This window comes from Mytilus edulis, chromosome 5, assembly GCF_963676685.1.
Source record: "Mytilus edulis chromosome 5, xbMytEdul2.2, whole genome shotgun sequence".
Classification (NCBI taxonomy): Eukaryota; Metazoa; Mollusca; class Bivalvia; order Mytilida; family Mytilidae; genus Mytilus; species Mytilus edulis.
Window position 1 is genome coordinate 46,290,690 of NC_092348.1, and position 26,044 is coordinate 46,316,733.

At 31.2% G+C, this 26,044-nt stretch overlaps 2 protein-coding genes across 2 annotated transcripts in view; one reads left to right on the forward strand and one right to left on the reverse strand.

Annotated features, from left to right (window-relative positions):
* The first annotated feature begins 820 nt into the window (after positions 1-820).
* Positions 821-26,044, forward strand: part of LOC139523794 (uncharacterized) — a 51,816-nt gene continuing 26,592 nt past the window's right edge. The window contains exons 1-3 of the mRNA XM_071318079.1: positions 821-862; positions 11,530-11,621; positions 19,284-19,721. The gene's annotated coding sequence lies outside the window, so the exon portion shown is untranslated. The remainder of the gene's footprint in view (positions 863-11,529; positions 11,622-19,283; positions 19,722-26,044) is intronic.
* On the reverse strand, positions 19,081-25,679 carry LOC139525115 (QRFP-like peptide receptor). The gene is made up of 2 exons (XM_071320299.1): positions 25,349-25,679; positions 19,081-20,290 (listed from the first exon to the last, which is right to left on the reverse strand). Exons 1-2 carry the CDS (start codon positions 25,677-25,679, stop codon positions 19,218-19,220), a joined length of 1,404 nt encoding a protein of 467 aa, XP_071176400.1. The 3' UTR covers positions 19,081-19,217.

The window sequence follows — 26,044 nt, forward strand, 5'->3', positions numbered from 1 at the left end:
TATTTACTACACCACTTTGCCTTTTTCTGTAAATGCTGAACTGTTTTTATGCTTAAAGTTCAACCTCCACAAATATATATATATATAGATATATTCCTTAATTCAAAAGGATTTCAATAACAAATTTTAATAACATGATTTCCGTAATTCAGGCCAATTGTCGACAAAACAAAGGTAATCCGTAATAAGCTGAGGAAAATTCACTACCGATAAATTAAAGTAAAACAAATGTTTGTTTGGAGCGTTTTAGATGGTTTAAACATGTCTTTTTGAAAAGCTGTAAGCGCAATACGTTGTTTAAAAAACACCCTATATTGCTTTAACTGATTTGTGATATCATGAAAGATTTGTGTAATATCAGAATTTATCTTGATTTGAACTAATAGCAATAAGATATATTTATAACCTATCAACTAAACATTGTGTTTTGATATTTGTTTTGGTAAATAAAATTAGTTGAAATCTATTGGAATGCAGTGTATAATGTCATTTTGATATGTAGCATATACAATGTACAAGGAAAAATGGATAAAAACCTGATCCGTTGGCCTTAGTTGACGAGTTCTAACGTGAAAATATTTAACATGCATGAATGTCCATGTACAGGAATAATGCTTCTCATACTGACAAATTCAACAAAAGCTTAAACTTCAACTTTTATTAACACTCTAGACAGTTTACACTGTAACAAGAGGCAGACAAATAATACAAGTAATAATTTACAATGGTGAACAAGATAGAAAGAAATATACATACATAGTTCATTATACCTAATTCTCTGTACACAAGTATACACATACATAACACGTGATAATTATTTAAAGCTATAATAATGGGATCTGAGATAGCCAGTCGATTACATGTAAGTGATAATATATTAAAATTATAGATATTTCATAAGTTTTTTTTATAAAAATAGACAAGTTATTTAAGACTTTTACATTACATAAAGACATCAAACCTTTCATTTTATATTCTGAGGGGTTAACAATATAGTAATTTGGGATATATGCACGTGTTAATTTTTTAACCTCGTCATTTTGACATACAAATAAGTAATGAAACTGATTTCCAATACAATTATTTTTGCACAAAGTACATAGTCTTTCCTCTTTTGGAATATTATGCCATCGACCAGTTTCTAGTGGAATTTTGATATTTGAGCATCTAAGTTTGGTAATATATATTCTATTTTCTTTTTTTAATCTTACCAAATAATTTTCTAAACAAAAAGCGTGTTTAAACAGTAAATAATATCCACCTCTAGAAGAGTTTTCAGCATCACTAAACCACTTTTGAATAAACTGATCTTGTAAAATTTGCTTAACATATATTTTGATGTCAACATTTCTTAAAATACATTGATTGTTCCATACATAGCTTAAACCTGTGTTGTCTAATGTATATCTAATACAATTAATCCACTTAGAAACAATATTTCCAGAATTATGCATCTTATACAAAAATTGGTATAATAATCCTGATAATTTCGTGCTGTTTAACAATAATTTTCACCAGAATGATAAAATTCGTAATCGTACTTTAATTTCCAAGGGATACGTGCCAGTTTCACCGTACACCATATAATTAGGAGGACTGCTTCTTAATGAAAGAATTCTTTTCAAAAATTTTAAATGAACTCTTTCTAAAGCATCTATGTTTTCGAAACCCCATATTTCACAAGAGTAAATCAGTATGGGTTCAACCAAAGAATCAAACAATTTTAGTTGCAAATCAATAGGAATATTTAAATTCCTTATTTTTCTGTAGAGAGCAAAGAGTGACTTTTCTGCTTGTAAAGAAAGATTTAACATATACTCATATGTTTGGCCATGTGAACTTATATCCTTTAATTATGTCGGCCGTCTGTCATTAAGCGAGTGGCTAAAATCCTCAGAAATAACCAGGTAAGTTTTTACCCAAGCTTGTCTGAATGATCTTTAATATCCTGTTTAAAAAAATTGTTCGACGAATGAAAACTGTTGTCATGACTAAAAATGTGAAATGGATGTAAAAATTAACAAAACTAATAGAAGAGTTAACTTCATTTAACTTTTCAATGCTAAAAATAAAAATTCAAGAAACGATAAATCGTAAATCAATATGTTTGATTGCACATTTAATCATCAACCGTAAGACTAAAAAATAGCATTTGAACAGCATAGATTTAAACTAATGACACGGAAACGTTTGAAGAAGTACATTCTTATATCAACTTGCACTTTAATTAATAAACCAGTAGGGGAGCTTTGTTGCATAAAAGCTGACAAATACAATTGTATTCTGTCAATTTCCAAAATTATTGGAAAGCGTTGTGTCGCTCCGTTTTCTTTTGCTTTAAATTTTATAAGGCAGTTTTAAATACTTGATTTGATTTATTAAAGTCTTCATGCTTCATAATGTTGAATTTCTTAAAAAGAGAGGGAAGCTTCAAGATATCTTTTCAAAGAGTACCGGAATGAACATAGTAAGTTGACTTAATACATTTTCCCATCAGGTTTACGGGCGTTGAGATAAAAAATGTTTCAGGACATCATTTAGCCGACCAGGACTATACTGTTCTAAGTGTGTGTTTTTGTTTTTCTCAGAGAGATAATCATGTAGTAAATTACCAGCCCGTCTGTTTGCTTTATCTGTTGATGACGCAATGTTTTAGACCTTTTGTCAAGAATTTCATCCTCAGTGTGGAAGCAAACCGCTTTGCCATTTTCAATATAGACGCCGTCTAGAAACTCGCGTGACTTTCCCAGGGGTAATGAGTAGCCGGTGATAATTTGTGATGATTGTGTGATTCAAAGTGTCGTTTTTGTCTCAAATCTAGTGTACTGTCGCTTCCATGTCATCTTCAATTTTTTTTCATTTCTATGAATAGGTATCAGACATTTGACTTTCTTTTCAGCTTTATAGATGTCAATGGTTGATGATATCATATAGCGTTAAAGGGGAACATGTTAATGACAAAATGTTCCTAAAAGCTTTGCATAACAATATATCAACCTTATGAAGACATAAGAACATTATTATATAGCTAAACATTATTCTTCGTGCCTTATTTCTTCCTACCAGTTGATTAAATCTGACAAAAGTTCCTAAGGCGATAAAAAAGATCACAAAACTAATTACAAAAAAAGATATAATATTATTTATTTAATAAGACATGAATTAGTTCGTACCAAGTAAAATTTGATAGCAACACTTTAAATAGAAACGATCATAACAAGGCGTTTACGTATATCTCCAGAGTAGGGCATAGTTGAAACATATTAACTCAGATGCAAACATGATTGTATAAGTGTCAATTACAGCTAGAAAATGATTTGTATGTATAAATAGGAAACAAATGACTATGGTGAAATATATTAAGCTTGTTTTGGCAGGACCACAATAGTGAATGTGTTACAACTCTTTTAAACAGATTTAATTAAATAACAAATTAAGTCATATCATTCATCCGTTAAAGGAGAGACGACAAAGAAAAAGCAATGTCTCCAAAACAGACATTAAAAAAGTAAAATGGTTGTAAAGATTTTACAAAAAGATTTATTAATTTGAAGAACATTGAAAAAAAAGAAAACTCCGAATATCTGTTGTAAAGAAAAGATCATACGGGGACATTCAAACTCATAGGTTAATTTTTAAAACTGACTATGCCATGGCAAACATATGAAAAACTACAAAAAGACGAAAAAGTCCACAAAACAATAAATAGGAAACTGAAGACTGAGCAACACGATCCTACACCCCCTTCCAAAAAAAAGAAATGAGAAGACAAACTTGGGTGTTTCTGAAGGATCAGCAAATCCTGTCCAATATTTGGAACCCATTGCTTCTCATTATTAAAGTGTTTTTCATGAAAAAAGTGTCCATCTGTTATGTTTGTGTTTTATTTTCCCCCGATTTTCCAATCTATTTGTTATTTAAAGTCAATCACATTTACTTGCTTGTTATTCTCAAATCGTTCTTACATTATAAACCAATTACAGTATTAAACAAACCTATGTGCGTTGAAATTAAACATATTGGTTTGCATTTCATTTTAAGCCTAATTGGTTACAAATTTCAAAGCTTTTTTATTAAAAAATGTACTTTAAAGGAAATAGCAATTTTCATTCAAATTAATTGGTAATTCGTTAACCAATATTCCAAATGAGTTGAAATTAGTTTCCTAAAGATTATAAGGCCAAATTGTAATGCGTTTTCTTTTATGTTATAAAAGCTTACAATTGATATGGACTAGACTATTCATTGTTTTCATAGGTTTCTATTATATTGTAAGAATTACAAAGCCGTGTTTATAAACTCTTTGTATCAAGAAAAAAGTGTACTAAGCCACCCAAAAATTAAAAAGTCGAACTATCTAGACTCATACCAATGAGATGTGCCCAAAGCATTGGTCAATGACCTCCGTAAGTTGTAACTGTCTTATACTTATATTGCAATGGTGTCATGTTTAACAATTTATTTGGTTGATGTCATGTGAGTTTGAAAATGTAAATATGTCGGTGTAAAGATTTCATAAGTACTTGTTTTGAAATAAGATAAAATTTGCATTCCAGTAACTTAATATACATTTAGTAGTGATGTAGTTTAAAAACATTATGTATTAGAGAGTGTTAATATTCCATTATATTTATTTTCAAACTCCATCTGGTATGGAGTATAGTTATTTAATCATTTATTTTTAATGTAATATATCTTAAAAAATACTGTATAACAAATACTATATATATATGTATATGCTCGGAAACGGGCCCTTTAATTGGATTCAATAAATATTCTTATTATGGCACCCTCAACGGAGTTGGGGTGACGTATTGTTATTCTACGTTTCTTTTTTTTCTTATTATTTTTATTATTTTTCTTCCACACATTTTGTCCAGGAGATTTCTCGAAATCCAAAGGACCAAAGTTGATGGAACTCTATTATATTGAGGACCCTTAGGTGAAGAGTTGCAGTCACCATGGAATGGTTCAAGATGGCTGCCGTTTCCATGGAAACTGCAAAAATGTGAAAAATTTTCAAAATTCTAAATTCTTCATTATAAGACCCAAGTGGATGAAACTTTGTGGAAGTGTCACTTGATATGCCTAGATGTGCATGCAATATCACAAGAGGTTCCAAAATGGCCGCCATTGTCATGGAAACAGGGCGAAAGTTTAACATTGACCCTATGGGAAAACACATAAAACCTACATTTTCTTGAAGAATATAGCATCAATCCCAATGAAACTTAATAGATATGTAACATGGCATGTACCAATGTGGCACCTGTCTTTGGAATTTTGGAAATGGTAACTGTTACCATGGAAACAGCAAAATTTTCAAAAATTTCAAAATGCTCCAAACGACATGAAATTTTACAACAATGTTAATAAACATTTGTAAAAGTGCTCTTTGACTTTGAAATTTTCAAAATGGCTGCCGCTCACCTGGCAATGGGGGAAGGGTGCCATCCGTTATTGCTAGCAATTACAAATCTAGTTCTTATTCTTATTTTTATTCAAAAGTGATATCATATAGAGTTTATCAAAAATGTAAATAACTATTTGAACTTTCATCGTTGCTACTAAAAGTTTTGTTTATGAACATCATGAAAACATGTGAACTTTATGAAATTGTTAAGAAACTATTCTTCTTTTCCTTTCTTTTTCTACTTTCCCGCTAATAAGGTATGACCTAAATTTCTATGGCAATTAAAGCTGACAATCAATACAATTAAGGAAGAAAAACTTTATCGAATAAATGATAGATTGTGCGTAACAAATTCAATTTAAGAAAACAAAAATGCTTTAATTGCGAAAAAGAAATCATAAAGAAATTTGATATACCCTAAGGATTGGCTATAATTTAAAGAAAAAGAAATGATAAAGCACTCATAAATCAATCTATGTTACAGTTGACAAAATTGTGGAAGGTATGAAACATTTAAAGTTACCGATGGGAATACAACATATTATACACTATGAAGCAAGAATCTTGAAATCTAATTGGTTAATTACACAAGTGTAAATGACACCCCTTCGAGTTCCGGGGATAATTTTTTTTTTCAAATTTCGAAAAAAAAAAAGTTGTTCAAAATGAAAAAAAACAAAAACAAATTTGAATTGCCAAAAAATATAAAATTCTCCCCCCGAAATTTTTGTTCTAACCAAAATCCCCAATAATTGAAAATTGTAATAAAAGAAAAATTGGACAATGCCCACCAACAACCCGATATAATAAATGAGTAAAGGAACGCTTCATAAGAAATAAATTTGTTATCTGGTGTGCCTCAGGGTGTATGAATTTTCAACCTCGACGTAAAACTCTGTAGACCTCCTGATTACATCAAGATACCTAATAAAGATATTCAGTAAGAATTATTGTTAAATACCTTTTAAAAATGTATTATATTGAGAATATGCAACCTTTAAAGAAAATACTTTCTGGCATATGAAAGCTATATTCTGAATTCTCGACTTCTATGGTATTTTTACTATTTTTATATGTAAAAATTACCATTAAAACTCACTTGATATTTACTGCATCACTTAGCTTTTTTCATGTAAATAATGAAAAGTTCTAAATGTTAAAAGTTCAACCTCGATAAAAATGCATACAACTTCATAAGAACGAGAGAGTTTTGCTTATCAAGAAACTTTATCATTCTTTATTTTATGGAAAACTACTATCAAAGATAGGTTCGGTTCGATTAAGAACTAAACTGTACGACAAAAGAAATGATGTTTTCCTCGTTCGAACAGTGCCTGCGTATTGAGTAACTAGCAATTAAATTAAGTGTTTTATTTTTTTTTGTGTAATAAATGAGTACAAACCCATTGCAGTTCAGGAAATTAATATTTTATAACTAACTTATAAAAAAAATCAACTGCTCAATTGGGCTTATAAAGATGACGACCTTTTTTTAAATGTAAAGGTTTTACATACAAAACTATTTATCCCCGGCTTAGTATATTTCTAGGATTTTGATTGGTTAACGTACGTCGTTACCAAACCCATAGCCCCTGGGTGTTGCTTACCCATATCCCCGGAGATTGCTATCTATTACATCGGGGAACTTCACGCGCGTTTTCTATAGTTCCATGGTTGTTCCTTGTGAAATATCGAATTCTGTAGATTATCCATGATGTCTGTATACTTAGATACTTAATCCACTAACGATTTTATCCTATTATGCCGATCACTTGCACTCAGTCATTTAAGTAAATGCATCACTTGGCTCCCACATTGTCAATGAATGGGACTACTGACCTAGCTATGCAAAAGACCCACGTTAAGGTCACACCGTCTATAACGTAACTCTCACAACATTGAGCGCCAAATTTGACCCATACCAGTTTATTTGTTTCTGGATTAAAAACGTCTTTTATCTTACTACCTGTAGATTTCTACAAAGGTAGTACCCTACACTTAGTGAAACATATGTCAAACTCACCAATTTTAACACCCTTCAATACCCTGTACATTCTACACGCCTCAGGGTGTACTTGGATACTTCAGGGTGTTAAAATATCCATTTCTACGGATATGAACGTAGATAACTTATAATATTACACGAATAATTCTTCTCATGCTGACACAATTGATAAAGTTTTTAAAGAATACATCCTATTCTTCTGTCGGTAGTTTTACGTAACCAATTGAAAAGTATCACCAGAAGCCATCGTGTAAGTATTACCAAAGCTTGCCTGGATGATCTTTACCTTCCTGATTTTAATTTATGTACTATAAATCAACACGATTGTTATGACTGAAAATAAAAATTGGTTGTAAAGTTTGCAAAATTAATGGAAAATGTAGCATACACTTCCTTTAGATTTTCAATGATAAAAAAATCAAGAAACGATACATCCAGATTAAATAAGTTTGATTGCACAATTTGTCACCAATCTTAGTTTGAAAAAAATAAAATAACGTTAACATGCAAAAAAACATAGTATTCACAAAAATCGATAAAAATCATAGCAAATATACTGCCTCAAACATATCCGATGGACACTACATCACTACAACTACATACGCCTGACGCACAATTGAATAATAATTTAAAAAAAACATGCTTGGTAGACTCCACTGCTTCCATACCTCGTAACTAATAAATGTATACACTCTTTACCTTAATGAATAATTTCAACTGCCATATAACATTATGATCTGTTGTATTACAATTTTAAAATCAAACCAAAATGGACAAATGTTTTAAATAGTCATTCACTACATAATGAGAAATTTCCTAGCCTATATTTGCTATATATAAACAAAAAAAAATATCAAACCGTAAGTTTAGACATCCGCCTTGGAATTACACATATATGTTGTACATGTGAATTTATATTCGGATGTAATTAATGTTACTTGGCATACACACAATGCGCGTAAACCAGAATCCCTTGTTTAGATAAATTTCTGGTATTCATTTCAGGAATAGAAAAGACCATTTTAATATACTAATAATACTGACGATTTATATGCTAAAAACAATATTTGAATATTACAGGCAATGTATTTGTATTTCCTTTATACAACAATGCATCAAAATATTAGGAAATTAATTCGGCAGACACAGGTGTATTTTAGACATGATGAGGAATTCTACTCCAAAAAAAAAGCGTAACATATAGTTATCAATGACATTCTATTAAAATATATTGTTAATGTCGAATATCAGGCTCATTTACAACATGTAAAACAAACGTTTATACAGCCTCTTAATACTTTTCTATAATGCACAAATAGTATGATTGCTGTTTATATTATCTTATTTGTATGTTTTAAGTCAAAACGTTTAAAGTACTTTCCAAGAATTCCTTTAAATTATATAGATAATAAATGTTTTTTGTAAAAAAATCTATATTATTGAATTTATTTGCAACTGGTTTAAAAACGTGAGGTTAAAATAACTCATAATAGATTTCAGGATTAAAATATGTACACGAGACGCGCGTTTGGTCTACAACCGACTCATTAGCGACTCACGAATACCATTGGTGTGTGTATGACACGAGTTTCTGGAATAACCTTCAACAGATACGATCAAAACCCTTTCTTGGAAAGCAAACAGTATGAAACTTTTTCAGAGCACAAAAACCAAATTGATTTAAACAATCAAATATTGTTCAATGTCAACATAGGCATGTGAAGTTGCAATCTTAGTTTCAATGCAAATGCATGAATTATAACAAAAATTAATTATAAAACTCGAAATTTACAGACATAATGTGTAAGTTTATAAATACTTATGTTACTAAATCACTGTAAAACTTGGGAAGTTATAGTCCATCGATATTTGTTTCATCCCTGTCGTAGTAAAACATATGATAACATTTATTCTGTTTTTCACCCTGAGAGTCCTCAGTCAGTACACGGCTTAAAATTAGTTTTGCTGCCTAATATTAAGTTTTCTGTGTTAAAAATTTACACTTTTTTTTATCACTTTGTCTTTTAGCTATGGTATTGTCTACCTGTATTCGACCTGTGAATTTCTATTGCTGTCTTGTCATCGTTTTTATTATAAAAAAAAAGAAAAAAAAAGAAGTGCATGACATATCTAATTCTCAAACAAGGAAAATTGTCAATTTTTTTTTTAATTTGTATAGATGTTTTCAAAATATTTTTGGGGATATTTGTTCTTTTTGATTTTGTATCGACGCCAGTGAAAATTAATTGTGATAAGGTCTAGTAATAAAGTACTAACCTACTTATTTACTTGTGTTTGACGTAAGACAACGTGATACTTTTTCTCTGAAATGGCGACCACTTTTGTAGTAAAGTACATAGTTTGAACCGACATCACGACAAATTAATGTCAGAATGTTATAGATATTTCACCTTTGAAACGTAGGCTTGTTGAAATAGTTTTCTTCTGGGAATGATACAAATTGATGTATCTGGCTTAATGCTTCCTTAGAATCCTATCATGTAGAATTCGAACGATCCCCAAAGGAGTAACACATTTTACTAATGATTTATTTTATTTACCAACAAGGATTTATTGTAAGAAAATAAAACGCAATTATAAATTAGTTGATGCAAATTTATTCACGGGAAATCATTAAACTGCTATTTCAAAAGAGATATGTTACACGTTATATACCTTCTCCAATATGCCTTCTTTTAAGAGATAAGCGAACATAGAAAACTTATGACTGAGCAACACGAACCCCATAAAAACGGCGTGTGATATACTGGGGGTCATATTTAACGTATGAGTTCAATACGTTAAGTTAGATCCCAGTACCGGCTGGTATATACAAAACGTAAGTCGGATCTTAATAATACCGCCTTGTAAAAGTATTCGGAGCTATACATACTGTTTGTACTGAAATTTAAGAAAAATTATAAGTCAGTGGGTAAAACTACAAAAAGGATGGGAAAATATGCTCTCTCTGCTACAGATCTGTCAACATTATTGTAAGACAAAAATTATGCATAACGAAAAATAGGAGATGTGAGGAATACTTCAAGGAGACAGCAACCCAATAACTTAAATTACAGAAACGTATCTAGTAGGCAACATACATTCAACAAAAAACAGATGTTCGTACAAGATGTCAAGCTCTAAATTGATCCGAGTTATCTAACGAATGCAAATTTCAAAAACATATATAGAAGGATACAGCTTTATGCTTACTCTATCACGAATGTCACAGAAAAGAGGTGGGAGCTTCAAAAGGGTTATCTAATATCGAAGATAAACTTACAACGCTAAGGGAAAAATCCCCAAAAAAACGGCATAAATAAAGGCAACAGTAGTATACCGCTGTTAAAAACTCATAAATCCTTGGACAAAAAACAAAATCGGGGTAACAAACTAAAACTGAGGGAAACGCATTAAATATAAGAGGAGAACAACGACACAACATTAAAATGTAACACACACAGAAACGGACTAAGCATTAGACAAAATCCTATGAGAATAACAAATATAACATCAAACATAAAAAACAAACAAATGTCCATGTTATTTTGTTAAACTTAAAATACATATTCTCCTTTATCTGATAGAACACTAGTTTAAATTAATTTGGTACATTAAACGTCACGAACTACTAGTATTGCAATGGACGCATTTAGTGGCAGCAAAAGCAAGTTTATATATCATTTAAAATAAACTTATTCGAAAAGGTTGCCAATTTAAAAATGTAATATATAATTGATGATTGATTGATTCTTGGTTGCTTAACGTCCAGTAGCAATCGATCATAATTAAAAGTGTAATGTGTGTTACTCTATGCAGATCCTATATTTTCATTTTACAAAACATCAAGTTCCTTACAGTTGTGAAATGTAGCAGTTCGTCTGCCTTATTAAGCTTTAAGCTACAAGTGAGAACAATTATGTGTATATATCTTGAAAAACGTTTTCTATCTACTTACAACTATGCAAGGAACGTGATATTGGTTAAAGATAATATAGGTGCGACTGCCATAAAGTAAATCACAAAGAAATTTATATATATACATTCGGTGTCAACGTAATTTTGTTTGTCTTTTAACAGTTTAAACAATATTTATTTTTATTTTTAAAAGGTTTCAGTCAATTGAAAGATGATAGTTTCCTCATCAGAAGTTTTTGTATGAGAGTAATGAGGAACAAAGTCATCTTCAATCAATAGAAAGTGGTCAGTATTACTTTCGTATATTTGAAAATTCAATATAACGCAGTTTCTATTTTTAATTAATTACGTTCTGTTATCATAGTCATACGATGGACAATATTTTGTTCACATATCATATTTGATTATAATACAAATGTATAACGACTGTGTTTGTCTTCGAGGTAATACATTTGGATTTTGTTTTACCAAATAGTTATTTTTTTTGTGATTTCATTTGTTTGTATATATATACGTGACTATACATCTTGACAACATCATGCATTTTTCAACGATATGTTATATAAACGTCCACGGTATAATAAAAAAAAACTCTAAATGCGAGTCTAGACAAATAAATTGAACATCAAAATGTTAACCGATTATTCAATTGACTGGGTTCTCTCTGGGGATCTGACTAAGGATTATATAAACCTTAAAAACACAAGCCATATAAATATAAGTGATTACGAAGTGATATTTTCATCATTCCTAGCTATAAAAGTGCCATTACGTATCAGTTTTTTTGGCATAACAACAAATCGAATTTACATCATAAATATATTTCACCCATTGGAGTATCTAGGTAATTAATTCGTTAAATTGTGTTTAAAACGTTGTTGTTGTAAATTGCAAAAAAATCCTGACAAATAAGTCAGTAACACCGTATATTGAAATAGAGTTAGGCAGGAATATCAATAATGTGGTCATTTTTATAAATTTCCTGTTTACAAAGGATTTTCTTATCCCAGGCATAGATTACCTTAGATGTATTTGGCACAACTTTTTGGAATTTTGGATCCTCAATGCTCTTCAACTTTGTACTTGTTTGGCTTTATAAATATTTTGATATGAGCGTCACTGATGAGTCTTGTGTAGACGAAACGCGCGTCTGGCGTACTAAATTATAATCCTGGTACTTTTGATAACTAATTAGACATAGTAGGAGGATTTGAATTACACACTTCTCTGCGAAAACTCCATTTACAAATTCACGAATATGACAGTTGGTTTCCATTCGTTCCGTTGGTTGATATAGTCGAGCGTTCGATTTTGTCAGGTTTAATGGACATCTCGCTTTTGAATTTACCTCGTAGTTCTGTATTGTTGGTCATACTTTATTTTGTATAATAACTCGACATTTTATATATGTTTTTTGAGGTGGTAGTATTTGTTGGTCATACTTTATTTTGTATAACTCGACATTTTATATATGTTTTTTGAGATGGTAGTATTATCTAAAATAGAAAACATTTACACGTTTTAAAAACCAGCTGTGTTCTGAAGGTTTTTAGCCGGTAATGATCATGATATGTTGACTCTCTACTTAAAGTAATGATCTATCAGTAATATTAATTAAATTGGCATAGAAATTCACACAAATCATATTTCTTTCGTCTAAAAGAAAATTTCTCAACTGTATTCTCGGATAGCGGAAGTCTTTTTTAACCTGCAGAACAAATGATTTGGTAATCAGCTGGTTTCCTTTATTTAACTTCAAGTCTCTCTCCTACTAATCGATTATCTTTCTAGAAGAAAAAAACACCAAACTATACACTGTTAGTCCAGTATTCAGCACTTCTGTGTTGACATGAATTATAATTTATATGGTCATAATTATAAATTAACAGTTTACAAAACTTTGAATATTTGAAATACTAAGGTTTTTCTACCTCAGAAATAGATTACCTTAGCTGTAATTGGAAAAACTTTTAGGAATGTTTGGTCCTCAATGCTCTTCAACTTCGTAGATTATTTGGCTTTTTTAACTTTTTGTATTCGAGCGTCACTGATGAGTCTTTTGTAGACGAAACGCGCGTCTGGCGAAAATACAAAATTTCAATCCTGGTATCTACGATGAGTTTATTTAATGGACATGAAAAAAGTTTGATTTCTTTTCTTTCGATTTGAGACCCAAATAATACCAATGCAAATATAAGGTAAAAGTCCGAGTCAGCCATTTCCCGCCATTTTTTATAAATTAAATATCTCGAAAAGGAGCTTCCTAACCTATCAATATTTTTAGCTCTTTTGTTTTTTAACTAATGCTCATCTGACTTAAAGTATCAAATTTAAATTCTTGATTTGTTTTATTTCCCCTAAGTACATCCTTAATTACCGGTCACCATAAACAATTCATTTTAACTGTTATACAAACAATAGATATAGGAAGATGTGATGTGAGTGCCAATGAGACAACTCTCCATCCAAATAACAATTTATAAAAGTAAACCATTATAGGTCAATGTACGGCCTTCAACACGGAGCCTTGGCTCACACCGAACAACAAGCTATAAAGGGCCCCAAAATTACTGGTGTAAAACCCAACGGTCTAATCTATATAAAAAACGAGAAACGAGAAACACTTATAAATTACATAAACAAACGACAACTACTGTACATCAGATTCCTGACTTAGGACAGGTGCAAACATTTGCAGCGGGATTAAACGTTTTAATGGTCCCAAATCTTCTCCCTTTTTCTGAAACAATAGCATAACATCACAACATAGAAAACCACAGGATAAAATATCAATTGGAAGGCTTAACTTAATCAAAAAACGTAATTTAACACACTATGAACGAATAAATTTGATCTGCGATACCTGAATGCAAATGCACAGTTAATAAGATATTAGGGATAAACATTCAAGGTTAAAAAGCAAACAAACAAGTCCAAACAAAGCCATGGCAAGACACCACGGCGAAATATTTAACCCTTCGAAAATAATCACTTTTGAAAAAAAAAACGGTTTTAATAATATCTACAGGTAAATGAAAAATAACTTTGTCGTTTTAGGTATACTACTTATGTGTATAAAATTCTTCCAATACTTAGGAATATCAAGAAAGTAGTGTCATATAAACATATAAATACATAATTTAACACTAGATAAAAATTGGGGTGAATATCAACAATAAAACTATAAAATTAGAGCTAGCTAAAACTTCCCTGTACAGATTTAAGGAGAATAATCTTGATGTTCATACAAATGTAGTACGAAGAAGTGAAAATTAGTAGATATTCCAAATAATCAAAGCAAATAAGTATGTTTACTAAGCTTTAATCTCTTTTGCAAAAGATTAGGTTACATAAGAAATACTTCCGATTTGAATTTTTATCATTAGGTCTGCATCTTTCGAAAATTCTTACTTTCGAACTTTGTAATGTTTTGTTATTGTTGTTTGCCTTTTCGTCGTTTTAATATTGGTTATAATGTTGTCTTTTTTTATTGGACTAATGATTTACGGTTGCCCCTTTCGTATCTTCTCTCTCTTTTTTAGTGCAGAAATGTATAATTGTGAGTGCATTAGTGTATGAACGTTATTGACATTTTTCATAATTTTTATAATTGATACAGTAGTCAAAATGAAGTTTAACCTAAAATTAACCGAGGTTGAGCTTAATATATCATTGCATCACATATTCTTTTGTATAGTTCAGCATAGTGTTGTTTCCTCCTATAGTGTTTAATCGACAGCTTCTTAGAACATAGTATTTCTATTCAATATACTGTCGTAGTAAAGATAAACGATATTAAACAACATATTAATATAACCTGATATCCAAGTAGTACAAAGGATTGTGGTAATTAATTACATCTCATACAAATCCTATAATTCCGGTTTCGAAGACATACCTATAGGGTTAATACATGTATTTAAATGCGACAAGAAAGCGAGCCATTTAGCGTGATTTTGTAACAAAAATTCATCTAAATTAAAAACACCATATGTGTCATTATTGATTGAAATTACTTCAGATGTACATTGTTGTATCATTCACGTTTCTTTATTTACCTAAATATTATACTGCATGTTTGGACAGTCATACTTCACTACATGACATATATATACATTTTAAGGTGGCACGGTAGTATTTCCTGGCCCATAAGGGATAATGATAGCCTTTTTAGAATTTTCACCACTTTCTAACACTGCAAAAAATTCTACATTCACAGTTAACTGAAGTACTTTCATTTTACTATTCAGAAATTAATTTAAATATGTATCATGACCGTTTACTTTTTTTGCTATTTTCAAACATCTAAGGCCACTAGTACTTTTAGGTCTTTTATGGTGCAGTGAATACAAAATTAAAAAAATTCTCAAAAATTCATTTTCATCTGTATGTAAAATTATTTCATATTTTTCTACACCTGATTCATCCCTCAATTTGGGAAAGTATGTTCAGTTGATACTGTATTTTTTGTCTAATCACACTGTTTAGATACATTTACCTAAGTAGGGTACACAAAAGAGCAACCTAAATTCTTGAATGCAAATACTACCGTGCCACCTAAAGCTACCACTGTTGCTTCTTATCTGGGTTATGTGTCCTATGTGATATTATTCTTATTTAACTTTTGATACTTCGGCTTTCCAATATTTGGTTACTAGCTTCACGTATGAAAAAGAAAGTTGGTAAATGAGCACATAATAATTAAAATAGATTTTATAGTGTGTTATCATATACTTCATGCCTAATATAGATTGCATATTACAGCTACATGTCGTCGATTAGATATGCTACCATGAGGGGGGATAGGAGGGGTCCTGATCCCGAAATCCCGGGCTTGAAAAATCGAAATCCCGAAATCCCGGGCTTAAAAACACAAAATCCCGAGGTCCCGAAAATCGCAAAAAAGAATTCCCGGATCCCGATCGAAAGGGTCAATCCCAAAATCCCGAGCTTAAAAACACCCGATCCCGGAGTCTCGATAAAGGTCCTATCCCCCCTCTACCACATCGGACAAATGTTAGATACAATGATGTTCAGAACGCAACTTCTCCTACATACGATACATGCTAAACTAAAATTGATACTTGATCAGATTTGAGCAAAGAGCTGTGTGCAGTCATTTTAAGACAAAAGGAGATGTGGTATGATTGTCAATAGGACAACTATCCTCCAAAGTTCAAATAAAGTGAATGTAAGCAATTATAGGCAACCGTAAGGCCTTTAACAATGAAAAAACACATACCGTATAGTCGACTATAAAAGGCCTCGACATAAAAAATGTGAAACAATTCAATTGAGAAAACTAACGGCCTACTTTATAAAATGAAACGGGCACATAAAGTATGTGGCGGGGTTAAGCATGTTTGTGAGAGCTCAACGCTCCCCTTGCCTGGGACTGTGGTGTTACAGCATAACATAATAACTAACTGTCAAAATCTGTTGCAATAGGCTTAACTCAAAAGTTCGGTACGAGGCACACACACTACTATCATAAAAACAACAGACACAAAGCACCGAAAGAAGAGTACTCTCAGCTACTGAAAGCTAGTTCAAAGCCAATTGCAATTAATAAATAAATCATATTCTCCCCAGACTGAAGTATAAATCATTACACCCCATGTTCCCTGTAAACTCCCAACCAAGGTACGATTCGGCATTCACCATAGTCCCATACCCCTAAAAATCAATAATACAAGTTTTGTCGTGCTAAGCATTCCTACGCTCGCAATTCAAAGTATCGGAAAACAGAGAGGATATGTCAAAATTACCCAAAAAGTACTCACAAGATGCAGTATTGATCACTATCATACTGCCATTCAAATATATGTCATACTGTTCAGCAGTCTTGAGATAAGTGGAAAGAAAATAATTTTTCCCCTTTAATATTTTGAAATTTTAAAAAAATTCTGGAAAAAAAAGAATTGTGACACAGAATGAAGAAACGTGCACGTTACAGCTCAGCATATTCAAGCTTATAACCAAAAATAAATTAGCTTTGTTTGGTAGTACTGGAAATTGTGTGACGAACAATTTGATGTTCATACAACATATTAAAATAATTGTTTTTACAAAGTTTTGAAAAACTGTTTGACAGATCCAAAAAGTGAACGCACGTTCCAACACATCACTGTAAGGCTGCTGGCCAAATATGAAGTCGTTCTGTTCAGTGGTCCCTCAGATACAAGAGTTACGAATAATGTTGTTGGACTGACGAACAAAAATAAGGACAGACGGATAAGTTGAATGCAACACTTATTTTAAGAGTGGTGGTTTAAATTTGATAAGAGTTTCTTTGATAGTGTCACGCTCTCTGAACGTAAAAACCTAACTGTTTAGGGGTCAGTCGGTGGCTTGTTGCAAGGCAAAATGTCTGCTCCTATCCAACATATCCCTATTGAAGTAAAATAAGCAGCCTCATCACGGTCGAACCTTTTTTATGCATGAAATATGTGCCACTGGAAAGTAAGCACACACTATTAATCAATCAATCAAAACCTTCTTCAGAAAACTACAAGGTAAACACATGGACAAAATTATATCTTCGACACGTTGGACAACATATAAAAATAACAAGATGTGGTATGATTGCCAGTGAGACAACTTCCACCACAAACCAAATGATGTAAAGTTAACAACTATAGGTTTCCGCACGGCTTCAACAATTAGCAAATTCCATACCGCATTGAAAGTTCTAAAAGACCCCAAACTGAGAAATGTAAAACAATTCAAACGCGAAAACAAAAGCCTAATTTATATGTATAAAGCAATAAACTAAAAACAAATATGAAAAACAGCAACAAACGACAACCACTGAATTCCAGTCTTACTGTAATTACAGCCTTATTTTGTAAAAAATAGTTCCGTACTCCATGTACTCTTTACAAAAAAATTATTATATTTACCTGTGTACGTTATTTCATTAAACGTCATTTTGTCCAAGGTTATATTTGTCTTTCTGATATTGTTTTACATCTCCCCCTTTTTTATTAATATTGTATTTACATTGTGTCATAGATCAAATTTATTCGTTCAGTGTATGTTTACTTGTTTTTGTTCATATGTCTTTTGATTGATTTAAGCCATTTCAATTGATATTTTATAGAGTGTCTTTCTATGTTGTGATGTTAAATTCAGGTTAGTTGAAGGTTGGCGCCTGTTAAAACGTTTAAACCCGCTGCATTTGTTTACACCTGTCCTAAGTCAGGAACCAGTTGTTCAGTGGTTGTCGTTTGTTGATGTGGTTCATAAGTATTTCTCGTTTCTAGTTTTCTAGTTTTTTTTATATAGATTAGACCATTGTTTTTCCTGTTGAATGGTTTTACACTTAGTATAGTCATTTTTTGGGCCCTTTATAGCTTGCTGTTCGGTGAGAGCAACGGCTCCGTTTTGAAGGCCATACTTTGACCTATAATGGTTTACTTTTTACAAATTGTGACTTGGATGGAGAGATGTCACATTGGCACTCAAACCACATCTTTTTACATCTATTTACATATAAAACACAAGTTTTACTATGTAAATGAAAGCTCCTATTTTTCCTCCATAACATAATCTTTTGTGTTTTGGTTTGAACACGTTTGTGAAAATTGTAAGTGTGGTTTATTTTTTGTTTGGTTTTGGGTCATTGATTTACGATATACATGTATTCTAACACAACAGTTTAGATTGTAAATAATACATTTATTTATTTTAATTACTTTTCAATAATACAATATAAGTAAATAACAATAATAAACATGTTCGCTTAATTTGAGCAATATCGTGTATGTACATAAAACCTGACGTCTTTATTGATAAAGGTATAGTTGTTATCATGAGAGACTGAGTGACGACAAAACATTTAGTATTAACTTTAAATAAATATTGTTAAAATAGTTTCTTTCAACCTTTTGGTTTGTTCCAGTTTTCATCGGTAATGGCTAACAAATACCCCTCTTTTGTTTCTAGGTGAACTCTAATAGTAGGCGCTGAAGCTGCATTGACGTCCATAGTTTCCGTTTCCGTATTTTGTTGCTGAATCTCCTTAACATTTACAACTGTGTCGTCACCTTTTAAGTCACATACATTTGCATACAAGGGAGAGAAGTCATTCATCTTTCTACGACTCTTTGAACTTGAAGATTTAGATTCGTTGTCATGAAAAATAATTTCATCTTTTTGTAAATTTTTAAATTTCACAGAAGTATTTTTATTTGAATTAGATTTAGGCTTAAAATTATTAACAGACCTCCATCTCTCATACAAAATATAACTGTATGGACGTTTTTTCGAAGAGAGAAAACACCTCAAAGCCATACGAAATTTCGTCGATACAAAATTATACAAAATAGGATTCAGTGCGTGGTTTAAGTACAACATAAGTCGAGCAAAGTAAATTATATTCAGGTAAGTTTCTAGTCCCATAGTAGCTAGCTTTTGCTTATTTTCTAACATTAACCATATGCTTACTACTCTGTAAGGCAAATGGCAAATGAAAAACACGCATATAATTGTCGCTATTATGTTAACAACTTGCCATCTAAGACGAAGTTTTTCATTATCTGTATGAGCTTGTAGTTCAATGGTTGTTTTATCTTGATTCTTTCTAGGTACAAGTTTTCTACAGAGTTTAAAATATAAAACAGCTAATACCATAAAAGGTATAAAATATATCAAAATGGCATTGGCGAAAAAATATGTTTTATGCCATGCTTTTCGAACTGGAATTCGACAAACTTGAATTGGAGTGCCGTCCTTTAAACGACTATCTTTAAAAACTGTAATTGGTAATATTGGTGCGCTTGTTAAAATTGCTATAATCCAGACAATGATAACCGTTCCGATGATTTGTTTTGCCTTTTCCTTATTTATACTCAGTGGATGGCACACTACTTTGTATCGTTCTATGCTGATTGCTAATATTGTAAAAATTGAAGCGCTAGAAACTACGAATTCCAAAAAAGGCACCAGTTTACCTACAAAAAGAAATGAATGAATATTCAGCATGATTTATTCATTAGTTATAGTTAGTTTTGAGTATCTGCAAATAATCTTATATAGATAATTGTGTCTATTGTTTTTAACTTAGTTGTTTCGTTGTGCTCCGTACCGATCTGTTGAGTTCAGCCATTTGCTACTGATATTTACCAATTGTTAGTTTAAACATATTTATTCATAGATTTTACTTATTCAAGTTACTACTTGGATAAGTTTTAGGGGTTTTCTTTATGATGTAGTTTTGGTGTGGTTTTAATAAAGACAATACTTCAAACCGATTAATTTTGGAAACCAATGTATTAACCCGACTTTTATGATTATAAAAATAACGCGAATACAATTAACTTTGTTCTTCTCTAGTATGAAAATAAAGTGTGAAAATTGCCAAACAAACTCTGCCAGGTCAACTGAGGGCTTAACGCAGCAATATGAAAAGTACCATGTTTTGTCAGAGGTTGTCTACTTTTACAAAACGTTCTTTGTAATGATTGGTTAAATTGTTGGTCTGACACCTACACAGTAATTTTTTGTATTAGCTTTTTATTCTATATGTAACAATTATACTATTTCGAAAGTCTGATTATAACTATAATTGTTGCGAATTGTTAGAATGTTCACGTAAAAAGATTTAGATTGTAAGTTGATGTAAAAACACTTCTGAGGACCACCTCTGGTGCGGGATTTTCTCGCTGCGTTGAAGACCCATTGGTGGCCTTCGGCTGTTGTCTGCTCTTTGGTCGGGTTGTTGTCTCTGACATATTCCCCGTTTCCATTCTCAATTTTATCCTCATAGATAAATAGATGTTCCGGGCTTAAAATCTTTTAAGCCAGACGCTCGTTTTGTCTACAAACTGTAAAAAGGCAAATTAAAGCACGATGTTGAGGAGAATTGAAGGCCCCTAATTCCGAAAGATTTTGCCAAACATAGCTAAGGTTGTCTATTCCCGGGGTAGAACATTTGTAGTATTTCGAAACATGCATTGTTTTGCAAACAGTTAATTTATGATTATGACCATATCAGTGTCAACGAAGAAGTGCTGACTAATGAGCTGGTGATACCGTCAGGGAGGAAACCTCCACCAGCAGTGAAGACCTAACGGTTGTAAAACAATTCATTATAGACACCAGACTTAAATTGGCTATGCCAGAATGCTTGTTTTCGGCTACATAAGACGCAATAGTGACACTCGAATTAAAAAGTAAAAAAGACGAAATAAAGTAAGAAGTTGAAAGTCATTGATGACCTAAAATTTCAAAAGGTCTGCCAAAAACAACATGCAACTGCACGTAACTGCAACATATCAATTTTTTTACCAGACAATTACGTATTTAGATAAGGGATACTACTTCGGACTGCACAAAGAGCACATTCAGTGTTTAGAATATAATAGTTTTCACTTATTTCGTCACTGCGCGATGCTGTTGAAGCAACCAAGAAAAACAAATTCTAATTATCTAAGAGAAATATTTTGAAATTCAATTTTTTATTAATCAACTAACTTACTTTATAATCATCTATAGATGTATTTATTTTTTGGGGGCTAGCTTAATATTTATATACAAAGTGTTTATTTATTTTTTAATTAATTATCCCGAAATTACAAACAAAATAACAAAAAAAGACAGAAGAGTTGTTAACAGGTTGGCACTTAAACTTCGTATTGAAATATCAAAGTTTAGCTCCCTAAATTCCCTTTAAAAGCATGAATCCCGCGTGTTTTTCCTGCAAACATTTTTGCATTTTTTTAAATATGTTTTTTTCAACCTAATATTGAATACATACAATATTTTTAACGTAGAACAGCTAATAAGCTATCTGTTTGCTGATTGCGGTATTTTGGGCAACTGTAATGGGTGTTATGATTGGCCGTGTAATTAGCAGGAAATGTGATTGCAGTAATTTGATGATGTAAAAAACGTCCTTATCACTAAATGAAATATGCTATTTAGTTTTATGGTGATTAAAAATTGAATCATTGACAAATATTTTGGTTTTTACTCATTTTTATCATTTTCACTGGAATTTCTTGAAAAGAAAGAAAAATACGTGATTAATATCTTATAGTTCGTTGGATAATTGACTGATATTGTCCGTTCTAAATGTTGTTCATATTCCCACACATAATTATATTATTTAAAAGATAGAATATACAAAAATGATGACTTCTTGTAAAATTAGAGATTGTCCGTCCTTGACCTTTCATCGTGATTTAATAGAAATTGCACCTTACGAATATTTGACGACCGGGCAAAAAAGAATGCACAGATGATAATGCTTTCGAATGGTATATGATTTAGCCGTATGTTAGGTGGGGGCATTAAAAATTAAATTTTATGGTTAATGCCACTCGACTATTAATGTTTGATATAGCATGACGCCCTTATAATTAACTCTGTGAGATAGTTTTAAACTTTGCAATACCAAATTTAATAGTTTTAGAATTACGTTTAGTTTATAACAGTTTATTTACGTGACTTACTGAAAAATGAAGATCAAATTATGTCTTAAAGTGATAAAGCAACATATTATTTTGTCAAAAATGTACAAAAATTCATAGATTTCATCAGAAATGTATTACCAAGATAATTAAGGAGACCATACAAGAATATTGGGAAAATTAAGATTCAACGTTTTCAATGTGGGTCAATATCCTCAACCAGCTTCAAGGTACGGAGGATTTATAAAAAAAAAACATTATTACATCACGATTTTGGAAACGTTGTTACTATTTAAATAATTGACTGGTCTTACTTAAAACCCTGCTTTATAATATAATATTTAAATATTTATTATATTATTTTATTTTCTAATGACACGAATTTGTTTTCACCTTTTCAAGAAATCACTTTGATGCAAATACTTTTTTCTAACAGTTACTTCATTTTGATATTCTTGCGCAAGAAAAGACTCGGTGCAAAACCCTTATATAACCTATTATTTATCATTAAGACGGCAATAAATCCCGGAATGCACTCATTTGATATTAAAGATGTTTTTAGAACATTTTAGAATTCAATTCAAACATTACTAATTAGGTACTTGAGCATGCTGCGCTGTTACAACGTGTACGCCCGGGTTTTTTTTTCAGACAAATTACCATCTCAATCAATTAGGTTTAAAAGAGAAAAAAAAATACTTAGAATAATTTTTAAAATTGTTGCTCTCGCTCCATTTTCCTGGAGGGTAATTACTAACGGAACAATTAGTTTAAGCCGGCGATGTTACATGTAATGACAAGTGTAAAAATAAAGAATGTAGTGTGCGGGATAACTGTCAATGAGGATAACAACAAAAATATGATTAATTATTGTTCGCTTTACGACCACTGGCAAATATTTCATGCATGTTCTGGACGAAAAAATTTAATAATAAATACAATAGGTAGGTCCTATAGGTGGCACGGTAGTATTTCCTGGCCCATAGGGATAATGATAGCCTTTTTAGAATTTTCACCACTTTCTAACACTGCAAAAAAATCTACATTCACACTTAACTGAAGTACTTTCATTTTACTATTCAGAAATGAATTTGAATATGTATCATGACCGTTTACTTTTTTTGCTATTTTTAGAAACCTAAGGTCACTAGTAATTTTAGGTCTTTTATGGTGCAGTGAATACAAAATTTAAAAAAATTCTCAAAAATTCATTATCATCTGTATGTAAAATTAATTTCATATTTTTCTACACCTGATTCATCCCTCAGTTTGGGAAAGTATGTTCAGTTGATACTGTATTTTTTGTCCAATCACACTGTTTAGATACATTTACCTAAGTAGGGTACACAAAAGAGCAACCTAAATTATGGAATGCAAATACTACCGTGCCACCTATAATAGAGTGTCGACCGGGATGGGTGGGAAATAAGGAATGCCTCCGGAAAATGATGGTATATTGGCTAGGATAGAAATAAACCTTGCAACAGGCCACCTACAGACCCCTCAAAGAGTTTTTGCAATAGTTATAATGTGCTAATTTCGTGGGACTCTCTCTACACGAGTCGTGTAACATTACAACACAACATGTGAAGTGATATCGGAATAATGAATGATACTTATATGCCAAAATTCTATATTTAGCACCAGTATAAATTAAAGTTGGTTAATAGGTCCAGATTTCATACTACCACTACGTTACTTAAGGAGTAGGTCCAGTAAGACCCCTTTTTGGCCTCAAAATATAGCAGTTTTACAAAATTGTTAAAGTGTAAACTTTTAGTTATTTATTGGAAAGTAGAATGCTTCTGCTACATAAATGTGGGCTGTTTTTGACAATAGAAAGCCCATATATCGGGTACTAGCATCATTAAGTCATGCTCAATTACTTAAATCTTCACAATTTTAGCATTTTAGTTAAATTTTAGACGGTTTCCTTCTTAAATGAAAGTGGCCGCATTTGTGTTCATTCTTAATATTGAAATGTAAGTTGTATTTGATGATAATACATAACATATATAAAGGTTGAGGATGAACACGGATGCGGCCACTTTCATTTTTGACAAAAAAAACATCTGAAAAGTGACATTTTTGGCATATTTGATAGATTTTTCATATTTAAGCTCGAACAGGAGCATTTCAATGACTAAATCAGTTAAAATTATCCATTAAATCCAAAAACGCATAATGTAATGGTTAACCGACCTAAATTTAACAAATGCCGAATAAATCTTAAAAAAAAATTAATTATGTTTGACCATAAAAATTATGACTTTCAACATTATATTTGATCTATTTTGTTTTTAAATTAATTAATTAATTAAATAAATAAATAAATAAATTGAGGTGACGGCTTAATATGATTGTTTTTTTTTTTTTTTAAATTTAATTCCTATAATTGACCACAGAAGATATCCTTGACGAGAAAAGTTAAGGAAAGGTAGTTATCAAAAAGCTTAAAACAAGTGAATGCAATAATACATAAATACTGTGAATAGCCTTGATGAATAATTATTGAAATATAGTTTTTGGTTAAAGATTAACTTTAAAATGATTTTTAACTTTAAAAGACTATTAAATAAATGAAAAGGGTATACTTACACATGAATTTGCCGAGATACCAGACTTCCTTTGTATGTAATTCCAGTAATGTTGGCGGCATACATATAAGCATAACCAGTAAGTCAGCCACGCATAAGTTTATTAGAAACATATTAACCATATTTTTCATATTTTTGTTTGCTATTATAACAATGATCACTATAATATTACCAAACACACCAAGTATAAAAACAATCACATAAAATAATGTAGCAGTGAAAATTAAATATCCAGGCGGTTCTGGGACCTGTCTAGAAGAAATCCTTAAAGATACATTAAGAATATTATTCACGTTCTGAAAAAGTTGGGTATTGTTCTTTAACGTATTCATTGCTTCTTCATTGATATAGTTATACTACTAGTATCAGACAGTTAGAAAACAGGCGATAAAATACTGAAGTATATCATTGATAAGTACGTCCCTCGTTAGCATGGTTAGTATGCCATTACGATATAGATGAGATTGTAATATATAAAAAACAATTGAACAAGGAACTATTGATTAAGCTTCAACCAACCGACTGACAGACAACATGCTGTTTAATATAAGCATACATTTTTGACGAATCAAATGAAACTTTTAAGAAATAGTCATTTATGAAAGTGACAAAAACTGGAATAAATGATTTACAATTTGTTAGGGGAAAATTAATTAGAAAAATAATTTCTAGAAAGCAAATACAAAAGAGTAATGCT